The 22,493-nt window shown below is 40.5% G+C and overlaps 1 protein-coding gene across 3 annotated transcripts in view; it reads right to left on the minus strand.

The window, feature by feature from the left end:
* PPP1R13B (protein phosphatase 1 regulatory subunit 13B) overlaps positions 1-22,493 on the minus strand; it is an 86,353-nt gene that overhangs the window by 41,399 nt on the left and 22,461 nt on the right. For 2 of the 3 annotated variants that reach the window (XM_061181344.1, XM_061181343.1), the window contains exons 2-3: positions 11,087-11,234; positions 5,927-6,046 (exon numbers count right to left, since the gene is read on the minus strand). In XM_061181344.1, the coding sequence (XP_061037327.1) occupies positions 5,927-6,046; positions 11,087-11,234 (268 nt within the window). The remainder of the gene's footprint in view (positions 1-5,926; positions 6,047-11,086; positions 11,235-22,493) is intronic. The other variant, XM_061181345.1, reaches the window with a different exon arrangement.

The following is a 22,493-nucleotide window of genomic DNA, read 5'->3' on the forward strand; positions in this document are numbered from 1 at the left end:
ACTCCTGGCACTGCCTGGGCCTCCTCTGCTCTGTGACCTGAGGACATGGTCCTCAGACCTGGGCCTTCGCCTCCCGGTTCCTGGAGCCCTCTTGGGTCCTGGATGAAATGCTGGCTGGAACAGGCTACCTCCCAGGCAGCTCTGAGCCTCCGACCAGCTGCACCTCGTGCAGAGAGTGACTCTGCGCCCCAAACTGGAGGCTGGGTGGGAGCTGCAGCGTCCCTGACCACAGGGAGGGTCCAAGAAGAAGCACACCTTCCAGTGGTGCCTCTTTGCCCACAGCTAGACTTCAGAGCTTCTTCTCCGTTATGTATATTTTATCACAATTAATTTTTATTAAAAATTAAAGCTTGGACTTCCCTGGTGGCGCAGTGGTTACAAATCCGGCTGCCAATGCAGGGGACACAGGTTCGAGCCCTGCTCCGGGAAGATCCCACATGCGGCGGAGCAACTAAGCCCGTGAGCCACAACTACTGAGCTTGCGCTCTAGAGCCCGCGAGCCCCAACTCCTGAGCCCGCGTGCCACAATTACTGAAGCCCGTGCGCCTAGAGCCCGTGCTCCGCAACAAGAGAAGCCGCTGCAATGAGAAGCCTATGCACTGCAACGAAGAGTAGCCCCCGCTCGCCGCAACTAGAGAAAGCCCGAGCACAGCAACGAAGATCCAACGCAGCCAAAAATAAACAAATAAATAAATAAATTTATTTTTAAAAAAATCTTACTCTTTTTATGTATAAAGCAAAGCTACTGGGTACATAAACAGACATACAGTACATCTGATAGGGGGAAGACAGGGGCAAGTAAGAATACAATATCCAGTAAAGGGCCCTTAGGGAGGTGATAATGAAAAATGCGATTAAACAAATGGGAATGACAGAGTATGCAACCGAACACAGTCGCATAATATACAATAGCCATTTCATCACAGCTATTATATTTCCTATTAGCAGAAATTACACATACACACATCCTAGACTATAGCATCTATCAGTTTACAGAGTAAATTAAATTCTTAGTTATTAGTATTTTTAAGAAATAAGGTACTTGGGTTAATTTAATATTCTATCATTGCTGCCTCTTGCAAACAGCAAGCCATCAAATTAGAATACTATAAAACACATAACATTGAAATTATATCAAGTGCCACTTAATCTTTGACGGTAAAGAAGAAACTTGATGATCCTGCATTCTGGAGTCAGAAAATAATAATAAGAGCTGACATTTAGTGAGCACTTCGCCAGGACACCTCATTAACTGCCACCACAACCCAATGTACCCCGCACATAAGGAAACGGAGGCACAGGCATGTGAAGTCAGTTGCCCAAGGTCCAAACTGAGTAAGCAGCAGGGCCGGTGCTGAACCCAGGAGGCCTCACTCCAAACTCCATCACAGCGGCCCCCGGATTCTAGCTTACACTCTGCACATGACCTGCACCGAGTTACTTTACACATTAAGCTTGTGTTCCCCCAGGCATACAAGGTGATTGAAGGAAATGTCCTCCACACTCTCCTCTAGCTTCCGTATAGAGAATTCCTACTCTTTTAAGTCAGGGTTGTCCTTTACTTCTTGTTATATCTTATAGTTCTATAGGCAATAAATACTCAAATGTAACTCCTTTTAAACAATATATATCGGTGACAACTGGCTTGTCCTCAGCTCTGTGGGGAGCAGAGAGGAAACATGCGTCTTGGCTCTTCACCTCTGGCTGATTAGAATATAAGCAGGAGGAGAAGTTCAGTGAACAGAAATAAAATGGAACACAGCACCCAATGAGAGCTGTTCTACCTGCCACCTTTCTTCTTGAGCTCTGAGAGAGAGGCAGAACACGCAGAAGCACAGGCAGAGGGAAGAGGGCGGAGGGTGGAGCATCACAGCTGGAGGAAGATGGAACTGTGAGTTAGGGCACGACAGCGAATGCATATGCAACGAAGAATATGGTGGAAGAGAGAAAGAAGAGACAGGTTGAGGATACTGGCAGGGTCCCATTACAAATGCCATCAAAGCTAAGCTGAGGAGTATTAAATAGGGAAGCAGGGACTTTGCTGAAAGTTGTGAAAAGTGATGAGAGTCGTGTGATGAATTTGGTTCTTCCAATCCTGACCAACCCCCCGTACCAGCCTGGGTCGAGAAAGGTGTACTCCCTGGCACCACTCCCCTTGGAGCCTCCTTCATCCTGGTCCCCTGCCTTCAATGCAGCAGCTCTGTACTCTCCCCTCCAGGTCCGACTCCCTCTTCAAGGCCCTCGTCTCGAGCCCCATCCCCCTGGGACGCATTGTCTCCTTAACCTCACACAGCTCAGCACCCGGCTCTTCCACTGTCTCAGGTGTACTTGCCACGTCAGCACAGCAAGACTGAGCAGCATCCGGTGTGACGATGAAGGTCAACTGGAAGGTCAGTGCTGTCCCCTTCCTTGTGACTCTAGACAGTTCCCTCAAGTATCCCTAACGCTTCCAGACTTTATAGAGTGAGAACAATATAAGACCTTCCCCCCACTCCACCATCCTGGGACAGTAAGGGTTATGTACACATATTATAATGATTAAAGTAAAATATAAAACTTTTAATTTAAGTATAGGGTATAAATATTTGGAGCACTCAGGTAGAGAGTTAAAGTAAGTTCTTAGCACTAGAACAGCACTTTAACTGCCAGCTAGTCTAATCCTCCTCAGGAGTCCGTCCAGAGAGGCAGGGCTCTTTTCTAAGGTAGAAATGGATGAAGAGCTAGGCCTGGAGCCTTGGTCTCCTGACTCCAGATGACCAACACCCAGTGGAATAAAAACCAGAAGTAATGATGCACTGTGAAAAACAGCGTGATATTTACAGCTACGGGAAGATGATTTTAAAGCAGACGGTAGCTCATCCTAGTGGCAAAATATCCTTTAATTAAAAATACAGGGACCTCCTTGGTGGTCCAGGGGTAAAGAATCCGCCTTCTAATGCAGGGGACGCAGGTTTGATCCCTGGTCAAGGAACTAAGATCCCACATGCCATGGGGCAACTAAGCCCGCACGCCACAACTACTGAGCTTGTGCGCCTCAACGAGAGAGCCCGCATGCCACAAACCATAGAGCCCATGAGCCCTGGAGCCCGTGCACCACAACTAGAGACAGAAAAACCTGCATACCACTAGAGAGAAGCCCGCGTGCTACAACGAGGAACCCGCGCGCTGCAACGAAGACCTGAAGCAGCCAAATAAATAAATAGGTATTATAAAAAAATACAACTAGGGACTTCCCTGGCGGTCCAGTGCTTAAGACTCTGTGCTTCCAATGCAGAAGACACGGGTTCAATCCCTGGTCGGGGAACTCAGATCCCACAAGCCATGTGGCTCGGCAAAAAATAAATAAATAAAGAGGGATAACTTGTAATAAAAGAATCTTCTTTTTACAAAAGGATGTCCTTTCATTGTTTTTTTTTTTTTTAAATACCAGAAGTAATCCATAATCACCGTTAAATAACAAAGGTTTCTTTCTTAACTGCACAGTGTATATGCTTTCCCAAAAAAAAGATTCCCTTATTTTAAATTTTAATTCAAAAATAAGTAGTTTATGGGAAACTGGGATTGACATATACACACTGCTATATATAAAATAGATAACTAATCAGGATCTACTGTACAGCACAGGGAACTCTACTCAATACTCTGTAATGGCCTATTTGAGAAAAGAATCTAAAAAAGAGTGGATATATGTATATGTATAATAGATTCATATTGCTGTATACCTGAAACTAACACAACATTGTAAACGTACTATACTCCAATAAAAATTTTTTTTTAAAAAGTAGTATATTCCTATGGTTCAAAATTCAAAAGGAAACAGGCTTCACTGCACCGCAGTGGTTCAGAATCCGCCTACCAATGCAGGGGACATGGGTTCGAGCCCTGGTCCAGGAAGATCCCACACGCCGCGGAGCAACTAAGCCCATGCACCACGACTACGAAGCCTGCGCTCTACAGCCCACGAGCCACAACTACTGAGCCTGCGCACCACAACTACTGAAGCCCGCGTGCCTAGAGCCCGTGCTCTGCAACAAGAGAAGCCACCTCAGTGAGAAGCCCGCACACCGCAACGAAGACCCACGCAGCCAAAAATAAATAAATAAAATAAATAAATTTTTTTTAAAAATTCAAAATGAACCAAAAGATATAAATGACCAATTTTCCCTCCCTCCTTCCCCTACCCAGCAGCCTTCCGCCCCAGGCTAGCCATGTTACCAGTTTCTTACTTATCGTTCCAAAGATATTTCATACACACAAGCCAACACAGAATACATCATTACTCTTTCATCTCTGTTACACAGGAGGCAGCACGTGTGTACACTGTGCTTATTCAAGTAACAAGTGCAGGAAGTGGTTTGGGACAGGGCACAGAGCAGATGTACTCCGGTTTCTTCAGCCAACGCCCCTGGAGGCATTGAAGGCTGCTCCTACCAGCAGTGCCCATGAGCTACACTATGTAGAGGTCATTTTGTATGTGTGCAGACACAGCTTTAGGATAAATTCTCAAAAGTGAGATTGCTGGGTGAAAGGTTTCATGCTTTTGTAAGCTTAATAGATACCACCAAACTGCCCTCTACAGAAGCTGCCAACAGTGTGGAAGGCTGCCTGTTTCTCAGCGTTCTTGCCAACACTGTGTTATTAAATGTTCTAATCTTGGCCACGTGACAGGTGAAATACAGTATCTCAGTGTTTTTCCTACATTTCTTTTTTTTTTTTTTTTAATTTTATTTATTTATTTATGGCTGTGTTGGGTCTTCGTTTCTGTGCGAGGGCTTTCTCTAGTTGCGGCAAGTGGGGGCCACTCTTCATCGCGGTGCGCGGGCCTCTCACTATCGCGGCCTCTCTTGTTGCGGAGCACAGGCTCCAGACACGCAGGCTCAGCAACTGTGGCTCACGGGCCTAGTCGCTCCGCGGCATGTGGGATCTTCCCAGACCAGGGCTCGAACCCGTGTCCCCTGCATTGGCAGGCAGATTCTCAACCACTGCGCCACCAGGGAAGCCCCCCTACATTTCTTTTATTAGGAGTAAGGCTGAACTTCTTTTCATATATTTCTGGGTCATGAATATTTCCTTTTCTGTGAACTTCAGGTTTGTATATTTTGCCCTTTTTTTTTTTTTTTTTTTTTACTGTTTTTTTTCTTATCATTTTATGTAAAGGAAATTAGCCCTTTGCCATATGAGCTATAAATGCTGTTTCCCAGTTTATATTGTCTTTTGACCTTGCTTTAATGTGGCTATTGCCATGCAAAGAGGTTTTTTTTGTTTTTTTATTTTAATAATTTGGTTTGTCTTTTCTATTATGGTTTAGAGTTAGTTACACTTAGGCCTTGTTCTTTTTTTTTTTTTTTTTTCGGCCGCACCGCGCAGCTTGCAGGATCTCAGTTCCCCAACCAGGGACTGAACCCAGGCTGCGGCAGTGAAAGCCCGCAATCCTAACCACTAGGCCACCAGAGAACTCCCCACTTAGGTCTTGTTCTTGTTTTTCTCTCTCTCTCCATATACATATATGTGTATATATACACATATACACACTATATAAATATATATATATTTCCCAGAATTTTTATGATCTTTTCATGGTTTCATTTATTCTTAAAATCTAGAGATTTCATCCATATGATATTTATCAAAAGCAATCCCTTTCAACAGCAGGTCCCCTTACACGTTTCAGTGCATTACGTGACTGACCTAGGATCCTGAGGAGGAGGCTGAAAGTGTGAAATAATCATAAACTGCAATAACAGAAGTCAAAAAACCCCGTGAGATACCAACTCTCCCTCTCACCACTTGTAAGTGAAGGGGGGAAAATCATGTGAATAATTTAATGTTTATTCCTGTTAATTCTTAAATTAATTTTAATTAATTTAATGTTTAAATTAACTTTTATGGCAAAAATTAGCAAATGGGGGAAAAAGCACTTATCTACCTTGTTCACTGCTCTCGGTTGGGGAATCTTCATGTCGAAGAAAAAATTTCACTTCTTCCCTTCGTGGCCCCCACTTCTGAAGATGTTCATACATCATATAATCAAAGGGTATGGGACGCTCTAGGAAAACAAACAAACAAACAAAAAAATCTTACTTTTCCCAGAAACAAACAAAATGACTCCTACCAAAAGTAAAAAATGAATAAAAATAATTTAAAATAAATGTACACATATATATTAGAATTCAAGGATATTACAAGCACTGAATTTTAACTTTAATGAAATGAAAGCAAGACCATGAATGGGAAATAATTTAGGTAACATATAAACACAAAGAAGTAAACATAAAAGCAATTTTGCAACATTAAATGGGGAACAGTGAAAAAAATGTCCTTTAGTATATTTATCATGAAGCAGTATGCCTCCCACTCTTTCAAAGAAACACATTAACAAATTGGCTGAATCTTGTTATCCATTAAAATGTTACAGGTGGCAATCAGATGTATAAAGGCTTGACAACGCACATGCTGGCAATACAGCTAGCCCACACAAACACTTGTATGTGAATGTTCACAGCAGCAATATTCATAGTAGCCAAAGAGTGGAAACAACCCAAATGTCCATTAACTGATGAAAGGATAAATAAACTGTTGTATATCATACAATGGATATTTGCAGCCAAAAAAAGAAATTAAGTATTGATACATGTTACAACATGGATGAATCCTGAAAACATGCTAAGAGAAAAAAGCTAGATCAAAAAATCACACACTAAAAATAAATAATTTTTTTAAAAAGTCACATATTATATGATACAATTTATATGAGATGCCTAAAACAGTCAAATACATAGAGCCAGAAAGTAATACAGTGGTTGCCAGGGGCTGGGGGAGGAAGGAATGGGGAGGTACAGAGTTTGGAGATAGTTGCGTAACACTGAGAATGTCCTAAAAACCACGAAGTTGTACACTAAGATGGGGATTTTTATGCTATGTGAATTTTATCTCAATTAAAAGGAAAAAAAAGGAAATCTTGAAATGTTCCCACTGCCGCTTGCGCTTGAAAGCGAGAAAGGATATCGCCAAGTTCCAAGGCTCACAGAAAACCGCCTGACGTGGGAGAGGAGCAGGACAAAAGTGAACAGTATTTTGGCTCCTTTCAACACAAGAGTGTGGCTGGGTGAGAGACTCCTCCTGCTCAGTCTGAGAACCTGACACTGAGTCAAGAGAAAGAGCTGTGCAAGCTGCAGCCTCATCATACATTCAAGGTGTGATTTACTGTTCAGTCCTAGATAAGTGCCAGACTTCCGCGAGGAGGAAAACCCCACCATTCACAGAAATGCAGCGCACATTGTGCTGCTGCCGTTTCATCTTCCTACATGTGCAGGCAAGCTTTGTCTATTCAACCAACATCAAGGGCAAGGACATAATCATCTCATCTCAGTTGAAAATGAAATCTGTGTGTGCTTAGTTCAACTCTGAACTGAGTATTTGTACAGCGAAAAGCAAGCACAAATTGAACACTAAAGAAGTAATATCATTCCATATTTTTAGTTTTGAAAGTAACACTTTTTATGGATATAGGCCTATAAAAAAGATTTTTAAGAACTTGTATATTGTAGTTTTATAGCTGTGAGGCCCATGTTTAAGCCTAATCATGTCCCTTGGTTTTACATAAAATTGTGTCTTAGGCCATATTTTTATTCATATTGCTTTGGCTTACAAATTTTTTTCACATTAATTAAAATCAACTTACAATCTTCACTTAAATCTACCAAGTCTGAGCATAACTTTATAAAGTTAAAACTCCAATTTTGTCTTAAAGCCAGTTACAAAAGCCAGTTACAAAAGCCAGTTACAAAAGCCAGTTACAAAAAAAATTTGTTTCCCTTTATAAATAAAAAAATTTTAAAGAAAAGACTAACTTCAAGAAAAGCAAGCTAAGCTTCATTACCTTTTTTAAATAAGAAGGGTTAACTAAAATGTTATTTCTGTTTTAAAGTGAAAACAAAACTACCCCACACATATCATGTAGAATTAATAGCATACTATACCTCATTAGCATCTTATGTAATGGAGAAATCTATGATAAGACTTTCAGCCATTCTTGGATAAGGCAAAAAGAAAATCAAGTAGGAAATTTCACAAAAAGAAAAACTGAAGGTCCTACCTACACTCCTGATTTGCATTAGAGCTGACATCCTCTGTGAGGAAGGGAACCACAAAAAGATCAGGATAATACGCTGGCCAAGTTAACAGATTGTTATGGGTTGGGTTGTGTCCCTTCACACACAAATTCATATGCTGAAGTCCTAACCCGTAGTACCTCAGAATGTGACCTTATTTGAAGACAGGATCTTTAAAGAGGTAATAAGTTAAAATGAGGTCATTAGGGTGGGCCCTAATCCAAATGACTGGTGTCCCTTTAAGAAGAGATTAGGACACAGACACACACAGACGGAAGGCCATGTAAGGACACAGGGAGAAGACTGCTGTCTACAAGCCAAGGAGAGAGGCCTCAGGAGAAACCAACCTTGCTGACACCTTGATCTCAGTCAGACCTCTAGCCTCCAGAATTGTGAAAAGATAAATTTCTCTTATTTAAGCCACCCAGTTTGTGTTACTTTGTTATGGCGGCCTGAGCAAACTAATACACAGAGCCACAGAGAAATACTCTCTTCTCAAAAGCACTGACAATTATATTGGAGTATCATATTTCTGAATACTGATGACATGAGTATACCATGTGTTATGGATGCAGTAATTTTTATGCAAAGTGTTCTCCAAAATCTGAAAATTACCTTAAGGGTTCCTCTGGGGTAAAAAAGACTGAAAAAGGCTGTGCTTTTTCCCCTTTCTTTGAATCTCATCCACCCCCATCACTTCAAGATCTTGCTTTGCTGCTCCAATTTACTCAATGATTTAAGTGTTTACTCAGGGCCTATTATGAGAAACAGGCTGGGCACTGGGGGTATGATGGTGAACAAACAAGTTCCTGCCTTCAGGAATTTTAGTCCAATAAGAGAGAGAGAGATGAAAGCTACTATATTATGTTTTGATAAATACAATGACAGTACTGGAGCAAAGGGGAGGGACCCTTAACGCACTCTGAGATTCAAGGAAGGGATGAGAGGCAAAGGTGCGTGGGTGCTAGGGACTGCTCTAGACAATGGGAGCAGTGGCTGTGACCCTCTGTGTTCCGAGGAGGTAGGCCTCATTCCTGATGAGCCTAGACCACAGGGTATGATTTCAGATGGCCCTGGAGCCAAGGACTGCACCAACTGAGTGACTCAAGTGGCCAGGGACCACTGGGGCGCTCCCAGACTAATATAAGAGGCAGATAAGGAATAAGAAGTGATAGCAAGCCACAAAAAGCAAGAGTGCTAAGAGGCTAGAGAAGAGCAAACAATGATGGAATGACCAGGCTCTAACATTAGTCCTCTAAAAACTGCAATTACTTAACACCCCTCTTCCTGTAGCTGGTATCAGACTGATAACTGAGGACCTGGCCTCTTACTTCTACTTTAGTAAATAGTCCACCATTTATCAAAGTCAAGTTTCTCTCAATGTGTCCTTAAAGTTTTTACTCTGAATTTGAAGGATAACATTAAAAGCACAAGACTTTGGAAGAAAATATTTACAAATCATATACCTAATAAGGGACTTGTATCTACAATATATAAAGAACTCTTACTGGGGATGTAATGTACAGCATGGTGACCAGAGTTAATAATACATACTGCAGGGACGTCCCTGGTGGCGCAGTGGTTAAGAATCTGCCTGCCAATGCAGGGGACATGGGTTCGATTCCTGGTCCGGGAAGATCCTACATGCTGCGGAGCAACAACTACTGAGCCTGTGCTCTAGAACCTGTGAGCCACAACTACTGAGCCCGCGTGCCACAACTACTGAAGCCCGCACACCTACAGCCCATGTTCTGCAATGAAAAGCCACCGCAATGAGAAGCCCGCGCACTACAATGAAGAGTAGCCCCCACTTGCTGCAACTAGAGAAAGCCTGTGCACAGCAACGAAGACCCAATGCCACCAAAAATAAACTAATTAAAAAAAAAAACATACTGCATATTTGAAGTTGCTAAGAGAGTAGACCTTAAAAGTTCTCATCACAAGAAAAAATATTCTGTAACTGTGTACAGTAATGGATACTAACTAGACTTACTGTGGTGATCATTTCACAATATATACAAATATCAAATAATTATGTAGTACATTTCAAACTAATAAAATGTTGTATGTCAATTATACCTCAATTAAAAAATTATTTTTAAAAAGTGTAAGAATTCACTGATTATCCCTAAGTGTCCTTTAAACACATCCATCTGAACGCCCACCTCATACACAGCATGTTCCAACTGACCACTCTCTTGTTTCCTGACTCAGACCCATCCATGCACACAGCTACCTCCTTCCACAAGCTGCCGGAGCAGGTGGCCTTGCCAGTCTAGTTCCCACCCTCCCGGGCCCCCTCCTCTCAGTGCTGTCTGAGGAGCACGCCTTGTCCATGCTCTTCTCTTGTCCTTCCCTCACACTGCTCCCCTCGCCCGGTGTATCCTATCCTAGTTCAATTCCACCCCTCCGTGAGAGTCCACATTATTTTGCAGAATTTTCTGTATTCGGTAATTATATTACCTACACTGATCATCTCTGTCCACCTAGCTGACAAATCCTTAAATGTAAGAGCCAGTATTAACTCTTCTCAACTTAATAAACAAATATTTATGAAGCACTTACTATTTAAAAGGCTTTGTACACAGGGGAACACGATAATGTTTTTGTCTTCGTGAAGTTATCATAGGGAAAAGAAAAGCAGATGGACAACATGACATGCAACAAACAAAACACTGTTAAGGTCTCAGTGGACAGAGAACTCTCGTTTGGTCAGTAGTGATGTCAGAAAGCCTTCACACGAGAACCGGATCCGCTTTCCCAGCTTCTTCCACACGGCTACGGTGAGGGTCAAATCACAGAACACACTTTTTTGCAAACAGCATTTATAACATCCTATCCTCATGCGATAGAATAGTTTTTACTTTACTCAATTCCTTATTACCTCAGATAACAAAGAACCAGAAACAACATTCTGTATTCAATAAACACTGGATTTCATGTACTTAGTCATCTTTATAGAGCCTAATACATACCATTTCCCCTCCACACTTCAGCTAAATGGCAACTGCCTTCTCCAGGTTCCTTGCAAAATTCTACAACATCCCGACATGTTGTTTCTGGTGTTATAGGAACTTCTGTTAAAATCTGTTCATTGTTGCTCAAGAACACGGTTAATATCATCTGTAAGAGAAATATTAAATTAAAGCTACAACTTAGAGTCATCAATCAATAAAGAGATTAATCTGTAAATTAAAAGTGATCCCCCCACCTCCCCACTCCGCCACTGCCACTCCGCCCTGCCAGAATGCTTACAGGACAGGTTAAGCTGATCCTAAAGTTCATGTAGAAAAATTAAAATGTAAGACAAGTTAGGAAAATGCCAAAAGAGGAGTATTAGAAGGAAACTAGCACTACTAGATATTATAAAGCCTCAAAACAGTATGGCACCAGCACATAAATAGATCAATGGGACAAATTATAAAGTCCAGAAACAGAAAATGGTAAATGATGAAGCAGGTATCTCAAAACTGAGGAGGGAAAAGACTATATAATGAATGATGCCTGAGCAATTAAAATACCCAACTGGAAAAAAATGGATTCATATTGCACATCATACACAAGCATAAGTTCCTAATAGATCAAATATTTAAATATAAATCACAAAATTGTAAAGATTCTAGACTAAAACTGGGTAAATTTCTTTTTATAATCTTGGAGTACAGAGCCCTTTCTACCTATGACTCAAAAACCAGACACCACAGAAAAAGATATATTCAAGTAATAAAACACAGGGATCTTTTACAAAGCAAAAAAGACAAACTGGGGAAAAATATTTGCAACTCATATTACATATAAAAAGCCAATCTCCTCAATAGATAAAGGGCTCCTAAAAACTGGTACCAGAAAGACCAAAAATCCAATTTATTTTTAAAAATTGACTGAAGAAATAATATATCACACTAAAAGAAATGAAAATGGTCCTTAAATGAAGATACATTATAATGTACTCAAAAAATTAAAAAATAAAAATTGTCCAGCATTATTTTAAAAAAATCTTTTAAAAACCCTACCACTTTGATCTAAGAACTCAAGAGATTGTATCATAAGGGATTTTTAAAAAACATTACTCCTAAAGTAAAATTTAAACCCAAGATTTTCTTTGATCAGACAGTATTATAAAGTATTTGTTTAATCTTTGATCAAAGTCAAAAACAAAATCTGCATTTGTTCCAAAATTCTCCTCTCAAAATCTTGGCTGTCAACTAAGTATTTTAGTTCATTGTTAAAATATTTTTTTTTCTTAGAAGTGCCCTAAATTCCTAAATTTTGAGATTAAACATCTCTATACTGACAGACAGATTTTATTGCCAAAACTAGTAATAGTTACGGACTGTTCTCTTGCCACCAATCTCCCCTTACTCCAACCTACCCCTTCACTGTCGCCAGTTAATTTCCTAAATGTAAATCAGTTGAAGTCATTCCCTTGCTTAAAATATTCAGGAACCCTGCACTGCCTAATAGCAATCCTTCCCAAAACATTTCTTCGGGTTTATAAACAGGAAACTGGTTTCTTTACTGAGCACTCAAGAGTCTAACATTGTAATGTTCATGTGAATCTCTAACTTTTCTCCCCCAGAGACCCTCATGGGGCTTGGATTTCCACAGAATGCCCTCCAAGAAAGCCTAGACCACAGGATAAACTGCAAACTCCTATCACGGGTAAAAGATTCCCCACAACCTTCCTAGCCTTCCAGTCCTAGTGCCTTCCCACCATGAACCTTGCTCCCTCAAGTCCAAGTTCTCCAGGCCGCTGTCCCTCTGCCCCAGTGCCCTTCCTGTTTGCCTGTAAACTCCTATTCACCCTTCAAAACTCAGCTCATATGCTTCCACCTTTGCAAAACCTCCCTTCACCACCTCCTCTCACCAGGGAGGCTACATGTTCCTTCCTTTGTGATCCAGTAGCTCTTAACACACATCTTTATTACATCACACTAGGCTCTACGCGCCTCCAAGCAATTCACTTTTGAATCTTTTGTTCCCATTGCCTGATCAGTATCTGATGTATGGGAGGCACTGTGAAATCTGGTCGACTCCACGAATGACAGACAAAATATAAAACCTCCACCATACCACAGAACTGAGGAAACACTACTCATGATCTAAGTAAGATACATCCAGTCTGTTCAACAAACAAGCACTTTTCCTTCAGTTCTTCTAGGATATTATAAACACATTTCTCTTTTATAAGAAATAAAACAGTTATTTCTGCTCACTAACCCACAGACGAAATTTATCTTTAAAAGGTGGGGGTCTTTTAAATACTAACATAAATGGCCTGGAATCTATAGAATTTGGAATAAAATAGGTAATTCCTGGATCCAGTGCAAACAAGTCCAGAACTGAAGGGCCTTAATGCTATACCAGTTTCATCAGAACAAGTGTAATTTTTTTTTAAATAAATTTATTTATTTATTTATTTATTTATTTTTGGCTGCATTGGGTCTTTTTTTTTTAATATATAAATTTATTGATTGATTGATTGATTGATTTTTTTGGGTGTGTTGGGTCTTCGTTTCTGTGCGAGGGCTTTCCCTAGTTGCGGCGAGCGGGGGCCATTCTTCATCGCGGTGCACAGGGGCCTCTCACCATCGCGGCCTCTCTTGCTACGGAGCACAAGCTCCAGACGCGCAGGCTCAGCAGTTGTGGCCCACTGGCCCAGTTGCTCCGCGGCACGTGGGATCCTCCCAGACCAGGGCTCAAACCCGTGTCCCCTGCATTGGCAGGCAGATTCTCAACCACTGCGCTACCAGGGAAGCCCCTGCATTGGGTCTTTGTTGCTGCGCACAGACTTTCTCTAGTTGCAGCGAGCAGGGGTTACTCTGTTGCAGTGTGCGGGCTTCTCATTGCGGTGGCTTCTCTTGTTGCGGAGCACGGGCTCTAGGCACGCGGGCTTCAGTAGTTGTGGCTCGTGGGCTCTAGAGCACAGGCTCAGTAGCTGTGGCCCACGGGCTTAGTTGCTCCGTGGCATGTGGGATCTTCCCGGACCAGGGCTTGAACCCGTGTCCCCTGCATTGGCAGGCGGATTCTCAACCACTGCACCACCAGGGAAGCCCTTGGAATATATTTTTATTCTTGTTTACTCATATTTATTTTATACTTCTAATGGTAAATATTTTCCCATGTGATTTCACAGCCTATGCTTTAAATTTATTTATTTATTTGTTTTGTTTGTTTGGCTGCGCCAGGTCTTAGTTACAGCACGCGGGATCTGCATTGTGGCATGTGGGATCTAGTTCCCTGACCAGGGATCAAATCCGGGCCCCCTGCATTGGGAGCGCAGAGTCTTAGCCACTGGACCACCAGGGAAGTCCCCTCATAGCCTATGCTTTTCAAGATCTAATAATATGTTTTCCCAAACCACAGTTTATAAATCAAAATTTCAAATCAGTGAGAATATTTTTAAAAATTATCTTCTCTTTAAGTGCTGTAACTACATTTCACTAATAACCAGGAGTGGGTCCTGTTTTCCGCAGCTCTTCAGCCTTCTCATTCCTCATCCTGTACCCCTTGTGTCTACTACAGGATCCATGATTTGTTCTCCACACTGTGAGCTACTGAAGGTGTACACAACCATCTGCTTCTGGAAGCCGGGCCTCTGGCCAGAGCCAGTCTCGCATGCTCATCACCCACCATGGGCACACAGTGGCACCCGTAAAGGCATGGCTTGTGCTTCTCTGCTCGGAAAGCAGAATTCTTTAGGAACCTGCTGTCAGAATGAACCATGGTGTGACACTCTTCGGGGACACTTTTGAATTACCAAGACTTTTCAGCTCGTGAATAAGTTCAACATGATGGGGGAAGGGGAGGAGGGGCAGAATGGCAGAGTTGTGAGTCTGAACATTTATTTTTGAAAGCTAAGAACTCCCAGATAACTTAGCCGAAAGTCACTACACATTACTTCAGTTTTTAATTCTATATTATAGTCTTTAGTAAACCCTATCTTTTCTAATCTTAGCAAAATCCATTTCCCCTAATCTCTACTACTCAATCAAAGCTAATTTCATTATAATCATGACAGATTTAAAAGCTCTCGAGATAAATTAAGCTGGCATTGACCTGGATGGTACATACTTCCCTAGAGCAACCCCTAAAATTGGAGCTGAAAAGGCATGGGACTGCTACCATTATTCTAGCAAGTATTTCTTAGATTAAAAGAAACTGAAGAATCTCCAACACAAATATCATAAGTATTAATCCTAGATGCACTTTTTTTTAATATCTTTGAAATCACAATATATCTTACAACTGATAGCATGTCACAATCTAATGGGTAGTGTTATTTTTTCTTTCTTAATAGTATGTATAGAGATGAAACCCAACAGGCTTAAGGATTAAGAAGGCAAAGAAAACAAAGAAAAAAAGAAGTTAATGTTTATTCTTCCTAAAAGATTAATATGTTGAAAATAAAAGATTTGGTTAACTACAGTTAGAAAAACACACAAAGATTTATACTATGTGCTGTAACCAGTATAGCACGTGATGATAAGATGCCTTATATGCCTTTCTTCAAACTGTTCCCTCTGCCCAGACAAGTCACACTATCAGACCCTGTCCGCCTGTCCGTCCTTCTCCATCATCCGCAAATGTCCACCTCCTCTTGGAAGTATTTCCTGACGCCATTGTCTACCCATCCTGACCCAGTGTGAGTCAGGGCCTCCTCTTTTGCTCTCCTATAACAGACTGTGGCTATTTCTGGCATAACATTCTTACACTAAATTATCAATGGTTTTCATGATTACATCCTCTACTGGAACAGTGTTTGTGACTCACAGGAGTGAGTTGTGACCCATCACCTGCTCTTGAAATCATCTAAGTGTGTCTCAAGCTGCACATATTTTTATTTTTTTTAAAAGTTGTTAAAAAAAAAAACCCAGAATGGCCATAAGGCCACTGAGGGCAGGACCTGTGTTCTCTAACTCAGTGCCTGAGTAAAATATAAGTGTGCTCAGTAAATAAAAGATGGAGGCAGCCTAGCAGGCAGCTAACTGCATAACCATATCAGATTAAGAGGTCAACTTCTCCTCACTCTCAAGAACATTTGAGCTACATAAAGAAAATCACTGGGAATCTACCACTAATGTAAGTCATTCACATAGTAGAGCCTTTAAAACATTTGCTCACCTAACCAACCTATCTAAAACAGCACTCCTCTATCTCACTCTGCTTTTTTTCTTCTTCGTTTTCATCACCACCTGATCTATGCTGTATATTTATTTATTTGTTTATCCTCTGTCTGCTCCCACTAGAACATAAGCTCCCTGAGAGCAGGGATTTTAGTTAGTTCACTGCTCTATCACTAGTGCCTGGAGTAAAGCCTGGCACATAGTAGGCACTCAATAAACTCCCCCAAGTATATAAAAAATTTCTTTTTAAAATAGGTTGAGTCACAAAGGGTAGGTGTCTGCCTTCTTATCTTCAAGGTCTCCATTGGAAAAAAAAAAAAGACCAATATCTTCCCCCCCTAATCACTGAGTTACTCCACATTAGAGAGAAGAAGGATAAAAATCTTTTAAAAATGTTAGTGTTTGGGAGTTCCCTGGTGGCGCAGTGGTTAAGAATCCGCCTGCCAATGCAGGGGACACGGGTTTGAGCCCTGTGTCCGAGCAAGATCCCACGTGCCGCGGGGCAACTAAGCCCATGCGCCACAACTACTGAGCCTGCGCTCTAGAGCCTGCGAGTCACAGCTACTGAGCCCGCGTGTCACAACTACTGAAGCCCACGCACCTAGAGACCATGCTCCACAACAAGAGAAGCCACCGCGATGAGAAGCCTGTGCACTGCAACGAAGAGTAGCCCCCGCTCGCTCCAACTAGAGAAAGCCTGCATGCAGCAATGAGACCCAAGGCAGCCAAAAAATAAATTAAAAAAAATTTTTTAAATGTTAGTGTAAAAGTCAGAAGCCTGTACACATGCATATGATATTTGGCAGATTTTACTCAAAACTAGACATCACAGAAATCCCTTGTTAAAGTTTTCCCTCTTTCCACAAGGTGGCACTGCAGGGTATTGGGGGTGGGGGGGAGTCCCACCCCAACTCCTGCAAATTTTGGGGAAACGAATTAACTCCAAAGAAAATGAACGAATAGTTTGGTAAGATCATATTACGTTCAATTTCCGTAACTGGAATTCGTATTATTTTGGCAAAGAACTAGAACTAGCCTTTCAAGATCAACGAAGAATTTTTTTCTAAATAAGCAAGAAGTAAATATTTAACACTCTTGAGGACAGATACATTCAATTATTTAAGTAGCATCTACTCATAAGAGACTAATACAGTTAAATGACCATTAAATTAGATCCTCAGTAACCATATCAATTAGTTCAAGTCACTGTTTTTGCCTTTTTTATTTTATTTATTTATTTTATTTATTTATTTTTGGCTGTGTTGGGTCTTCATTGCTGCACGCGGGCTTTCTCTAGCTGTGGTGAGCGGGGGCTACTCTTCGTTGTGGTGCGCGGGCTTCTCATTGTGGTGGCTTCTCGTTGCAGTGCATGGGTTCTAGGCGCACGGACTTCAGTAGTTGTGGCACGAGGGCTCAGTAGTTGTGGCTCGCGGGCTCTAGAGAGCAGGCTTAGTAGTTGTGGCGCACGGGCTGAGTTGCTCCGTGGCATGTGGGATCTTCCTGGACCGGGGTCGAACCCGTGTCCCCTGCATTGGCAGGCGGATTCTTAACCACTGCGCCACCAGGGAAGTCCCTTTGCTTTAATAATTTAATATTTTAAAAGTATATATTCCATCATATAAAAATTTCCTCTCACCAGCTTGAATTGGTGAAATCTGGTCACACACTATTCCTGGGAATACAAAATATACATCTTAGCTTCCCTTCACCTTACTTACTTAATCCCTCCAGTATTTAAAAGCATATGCATTTTGAGGGAACCTGTCTAAAACCTTGTAGAAATACAAAACTCATGAAGCTTCTTGTAATGTCTAGATATGCCATTACTCCATACCATGTGTGGAGGTGATGCAGCTGACCAAATTTAATCTATTCACTAAAACTTAAAGAATCCTTTAAAATAGGAACAGGGCAGTATCAACTCTGACACCCTTGTTCATCAATGTTGAGAATTACTGCTCAGAATGATGGTTGCTTTACTGACATTGTCCATGTGAACGTTACGGAAGCAGAACTGATTTTCAAACCACAGGTTGTGACCTACTAATGTGCTGTATAATCAATTAGTGCCCTCAGGGCCAGTTTTATTTTTTAATGGAGAAGAACAACATAAAATAGTATTCTAACACAACACTGTAAATCAACTATACTCTAATATAAAATAAAAATTTTAAAAAACCAAAAAACACACATTAAAAAAAAAAAACCAGTATTAAGAGAATGAAAAGGGACTTCCCTGGTGGCTCAGTGGTTAAGAATTTGCCTGCCTATGCAGGGGACACAGGTTTGATCCCTGGTCCAGGAAGATCCCACATGCCGTGGAGCAACTAAGCCCGTGCGCCACAACTACTGAGCCGGTGCTCTAGAGCCCGCGAGCCACAACTACTGAAGGCCTCGTACCCAGAGCCCGTGTTCCGCAGCAAGAGAAGCCACTGCAATGAGAAGCCCGTGCACCGCAACGAAGAGTAGCCCCTGCTCACCGCAACTAGAGAAAGCCCGTGCAGCCATAAATAAATAAATAAATTTATTTATTTTTAAAAAGAGAACGAAAAGACCAGCCTGGGAGAAAATATTCATAAAACACATATCTGATAAAGAATCTGTATCCTAAATATACACAGAACTCTTAAAACTCAATAAGAAAACAAAGAACTCAATCAAAAAATGAACAAAAGATCCAGACACCTCATCAAAGAAGATACACAAATGGCAAATCAGCATGTGAAGAGATGTTCATCAGAGGTCATTAGGGAATTGCAAATTAAAACAACAATGAGAAACCACTACACACCTAATAAAATGTCCAAAATCCAGAACACTGACAATACCAAATGCTGACAAAGATGTGGAGCAATAGGAACCTGCTGGTGGAAATGTGAAATGGTACATCCACTTTGGAAGACAGTCTGGCAGTTTCTTACAAAACTAAACATATTCTTACCATGAGATCCAGCAATTAAGATTCTTGGTATTTACCCAAATGAATTGAAAATTTATATCTACACAAAAACCTACACACAAATGTTTATAGTAGCTTTTTATTCATAACTGCCAAAACTTGGAAGTCACCAAGATATCCTTCGGTAGGTGAATGGATAAATAAACTGTGGTGCATCCAGAAAATGGAATATCATGCAGTGATAAAAAGAAATGAGCTATCAAGTCACAAAAAGACATGGAGGAAACATAAATGCACATGGTTAAGTGAAAGAAACCAGTCTGAAAAGGCTACATACTGTATGATTCCAACTATATGACATTCTGGAAAAGAAAAAACTGTGGAGACAGTAAAATGATCAGTGGTTGCCAGGAGTTGAGGGTGGAAGGAAGGATGAGTAAGTGGAAGGAAAAGAATTTTTTAGGGCAGTGAAACTACTCTGTATGATACCATATTGGTAGATAAATGACACTCCACATTTGTCAAAACTCACAGAACTGTACATCAGAAAGAGTGAATCCTCATGTAAACTATGAACTTTAGTTAATAATAATGTATGAACATTAGTTCATTGATTACAACAAAGGTATCCCATTAAAGCAAGATGTTAATAATAGGGAAAACTGTTGGGGTTCAATCTTTCTGTAAACCTAAAACTGCTCTAAAAAACAGAGTCTATTAATTTAAAATAAAAAATAAAACAATATACTACACATGGTAAAGGTTAAGTGCTGTCTCCTGAAATTCTGCCTACATATATCCATATAGAGAGATACAGGATTGTGTGTAAGACTGGGTCACGTTGTAAAAGGTGTTTCTTGGTGTGGGTCATGGTCCAAGAAGTTTGGAAGAAACTGCTCTCAGGGCCTCATGAAACCCCCCAGGATTAAATGAAAAATCACTACACTGGGGGAAAAGCACTCCCATCAACATTTATCAGTTTTTATTACTAGGCACTGTGACACACACTTCACACATTCTCAATTCGCACACCAACTTTGTGAGATAAATACCAACCTTCATTTTACAGATTAGGGAAAGGAGGCTTGGACAGGTTAAATAACTTGTCCAAGGTCACTGAGCTAATAAATGCCAGAGTAGGATTGGATTTAACCCTGGTCTGACTGACTCCAAAGCTATGGTCTGAACCACTACTCTAAACCACTTCAAAAGAAAAAAAGAAAAACAGCAGAATTTTAATAAATACCTTCATACTTACGATATACTCCCCATTATTAAATAACTTCTCAATTAACCAAATTTTATCTAGTGTCTACAGTTGAAACGATCTAAAATGCAAAGTTAATCATACAAGGGAACCAGAACAAAGAATCATGCATTTTTTTCTAATTATTCAACTATAAAGATGATCTCACTAACAGATGTTCTAATTAAATTTTCTTGACCTTACAAAATTTTAAATTAGGTGTACTAATAACAATTTTCAGAATAAGGCTTCCTCTTTCTACATATTTCTTTGTAAAATTCAAGAAAATATATTCCTGTATGTATTTTTTAAAAACATCTATGTACTCCTAGGTATATACCCAAGAGAATTAAAAACATATGTCTACACAAAAGCTTGAGCAAAAAAGTTTATAGCACCATTACTCATAACAGCCAAAAAGTGGAAACAGCCCAAACTGATGAATGGATAAACAAATGTCGTATATCTATCTATACAATGGAATATTACTTGATCATAAAAAGGAATGAAGTGAATGCTACAAACATGGATCAACCTTAGAAACATTGCCAAGTGAAAGAAGCCAGATACAAAAGGTCACACGTTGTGTGATTCCATTTACATGAGATGTCCAGAATAGGCAAATCCATAGAGACAGGAAGTAGATTAGTGGTTGCCAGGGAATGAGGGGAAGGAGGAATAGGAAGGGACTGCTAATGGGTCCTGAAATTAGATAGTGGTGACAGTTACACAAGTCTGTGAATATGTTAAAACCACTAAACTGCATACTTCAAAGGAGTGAATGTTACGTGAAATACATATCAATAAAGCTGTATTTAAAAAATATCTAGCTATACCAATTATTCAACCTATACAATCAGTAAAATATTTTTCCCAATGGAAACAACTTTAAATAAATATTATGGGACTTCCCTGGTGGCGCAGTGGTTAAGAATCCACCTGCCAATGCAGGGGACACGGGTTCGAGCCCTGGTCCGGGAAGATCCCACATGCCGCGGAGCAACTAAGCCCGTGAGCCACAACCACTGGGCTTGTGCTCTAGAGCCCGCAAGCCACAACTACTGAGCTCACGTGCCACAACTACTGAAGCCCACATGCCTAGAGCCCGTGCTCCGCAACAAGAGAAGCCACCGCAATGAGAAGCTGGCGCACCACAACGAAGAGTGGCACCCGCTCGCCACAACTAGAGAAAGCCCGTGTGCATCAACAAAGACCCAATGCAACCATAAATAAATAAATAAATAAATATTATATCATTTCCTTTTATATATTTTTCTTTTCTCTAGTAATAAAGATTTATAACTGTACAAATCCTGTTTTTTCATGTCTGCTAATACCAAAAGTTGAGTACTAATCCTTTTGCCAGCAGAAAACAAAACTCAAAACAAGGATAATTAGTAATGTCTCTGAAGAACACTTTAATATAATCACGTGTATAGACACCATAGCAAATACTATCATCTGTACAAAATCAGAATACAATTTACCAAGGAAAAGTAAGTCCAAAAGCCCTCCTATCTTTTTACAAATGACTCCGTCCATTTTGTCTTTCAGGTTTGAGACAGCTCTTAAAAACCATGATGCTACTTTGAATTTGCCTATAATGCTCTGAGTTACCATTCTCAAAATATTTCTCATCTTTAGAAAACTAAGCAAAACTCAAGTGTAGAAAACAAAAGTCCCAGTGCCTGGAGATTATCTATGCCATTTACAAAGGAAAAATACTTCAACAGATGTCCCTTAGGCCTCATGGAATCTAAATTCAGGCACTAATGACATGAACCATGATAAGATGTCCTAATGAAACAAGACAGACCACTGTTGTTACAGCTGAGTGATATGGTGGATAAAGTTTCACCTAATTAGGTGAGTTCCATGGAAGAAAAAGTTTGGTGTTAGCACTGTTCAATAACAACTGTAACCAGGATCTAAAAATCACTATGAAAAGGAAAACTAAACATTAATTTACTAATCTCCATATAAGACCCACTATTAAAAAAAAAGACTTGCCTAAGTTTCGTCATCAACTTTAAAAAGAGAAACCTCAAGGTTTTAAAATAAGTTTTCATAATAAATGCCTTGTCCGTATGTTACGCTTAGGAAAATTGCTT

This window comes from Eubalaena glacialis, chromosome 2 (assembly GCF_028564815.1).
Source record: "Eubalaena glacialis isolate mEubGla1 chromosome 2, mEubGla1.1.hap2.+ XY, whole genome shotgun sequence".
Taxonomy (NCBI): Eukaryota; Metazoa; Chordata; class Mammalia; order Artiodactyla; family Balaenidae; genus Eubalaena; species Eubalaena glacialis.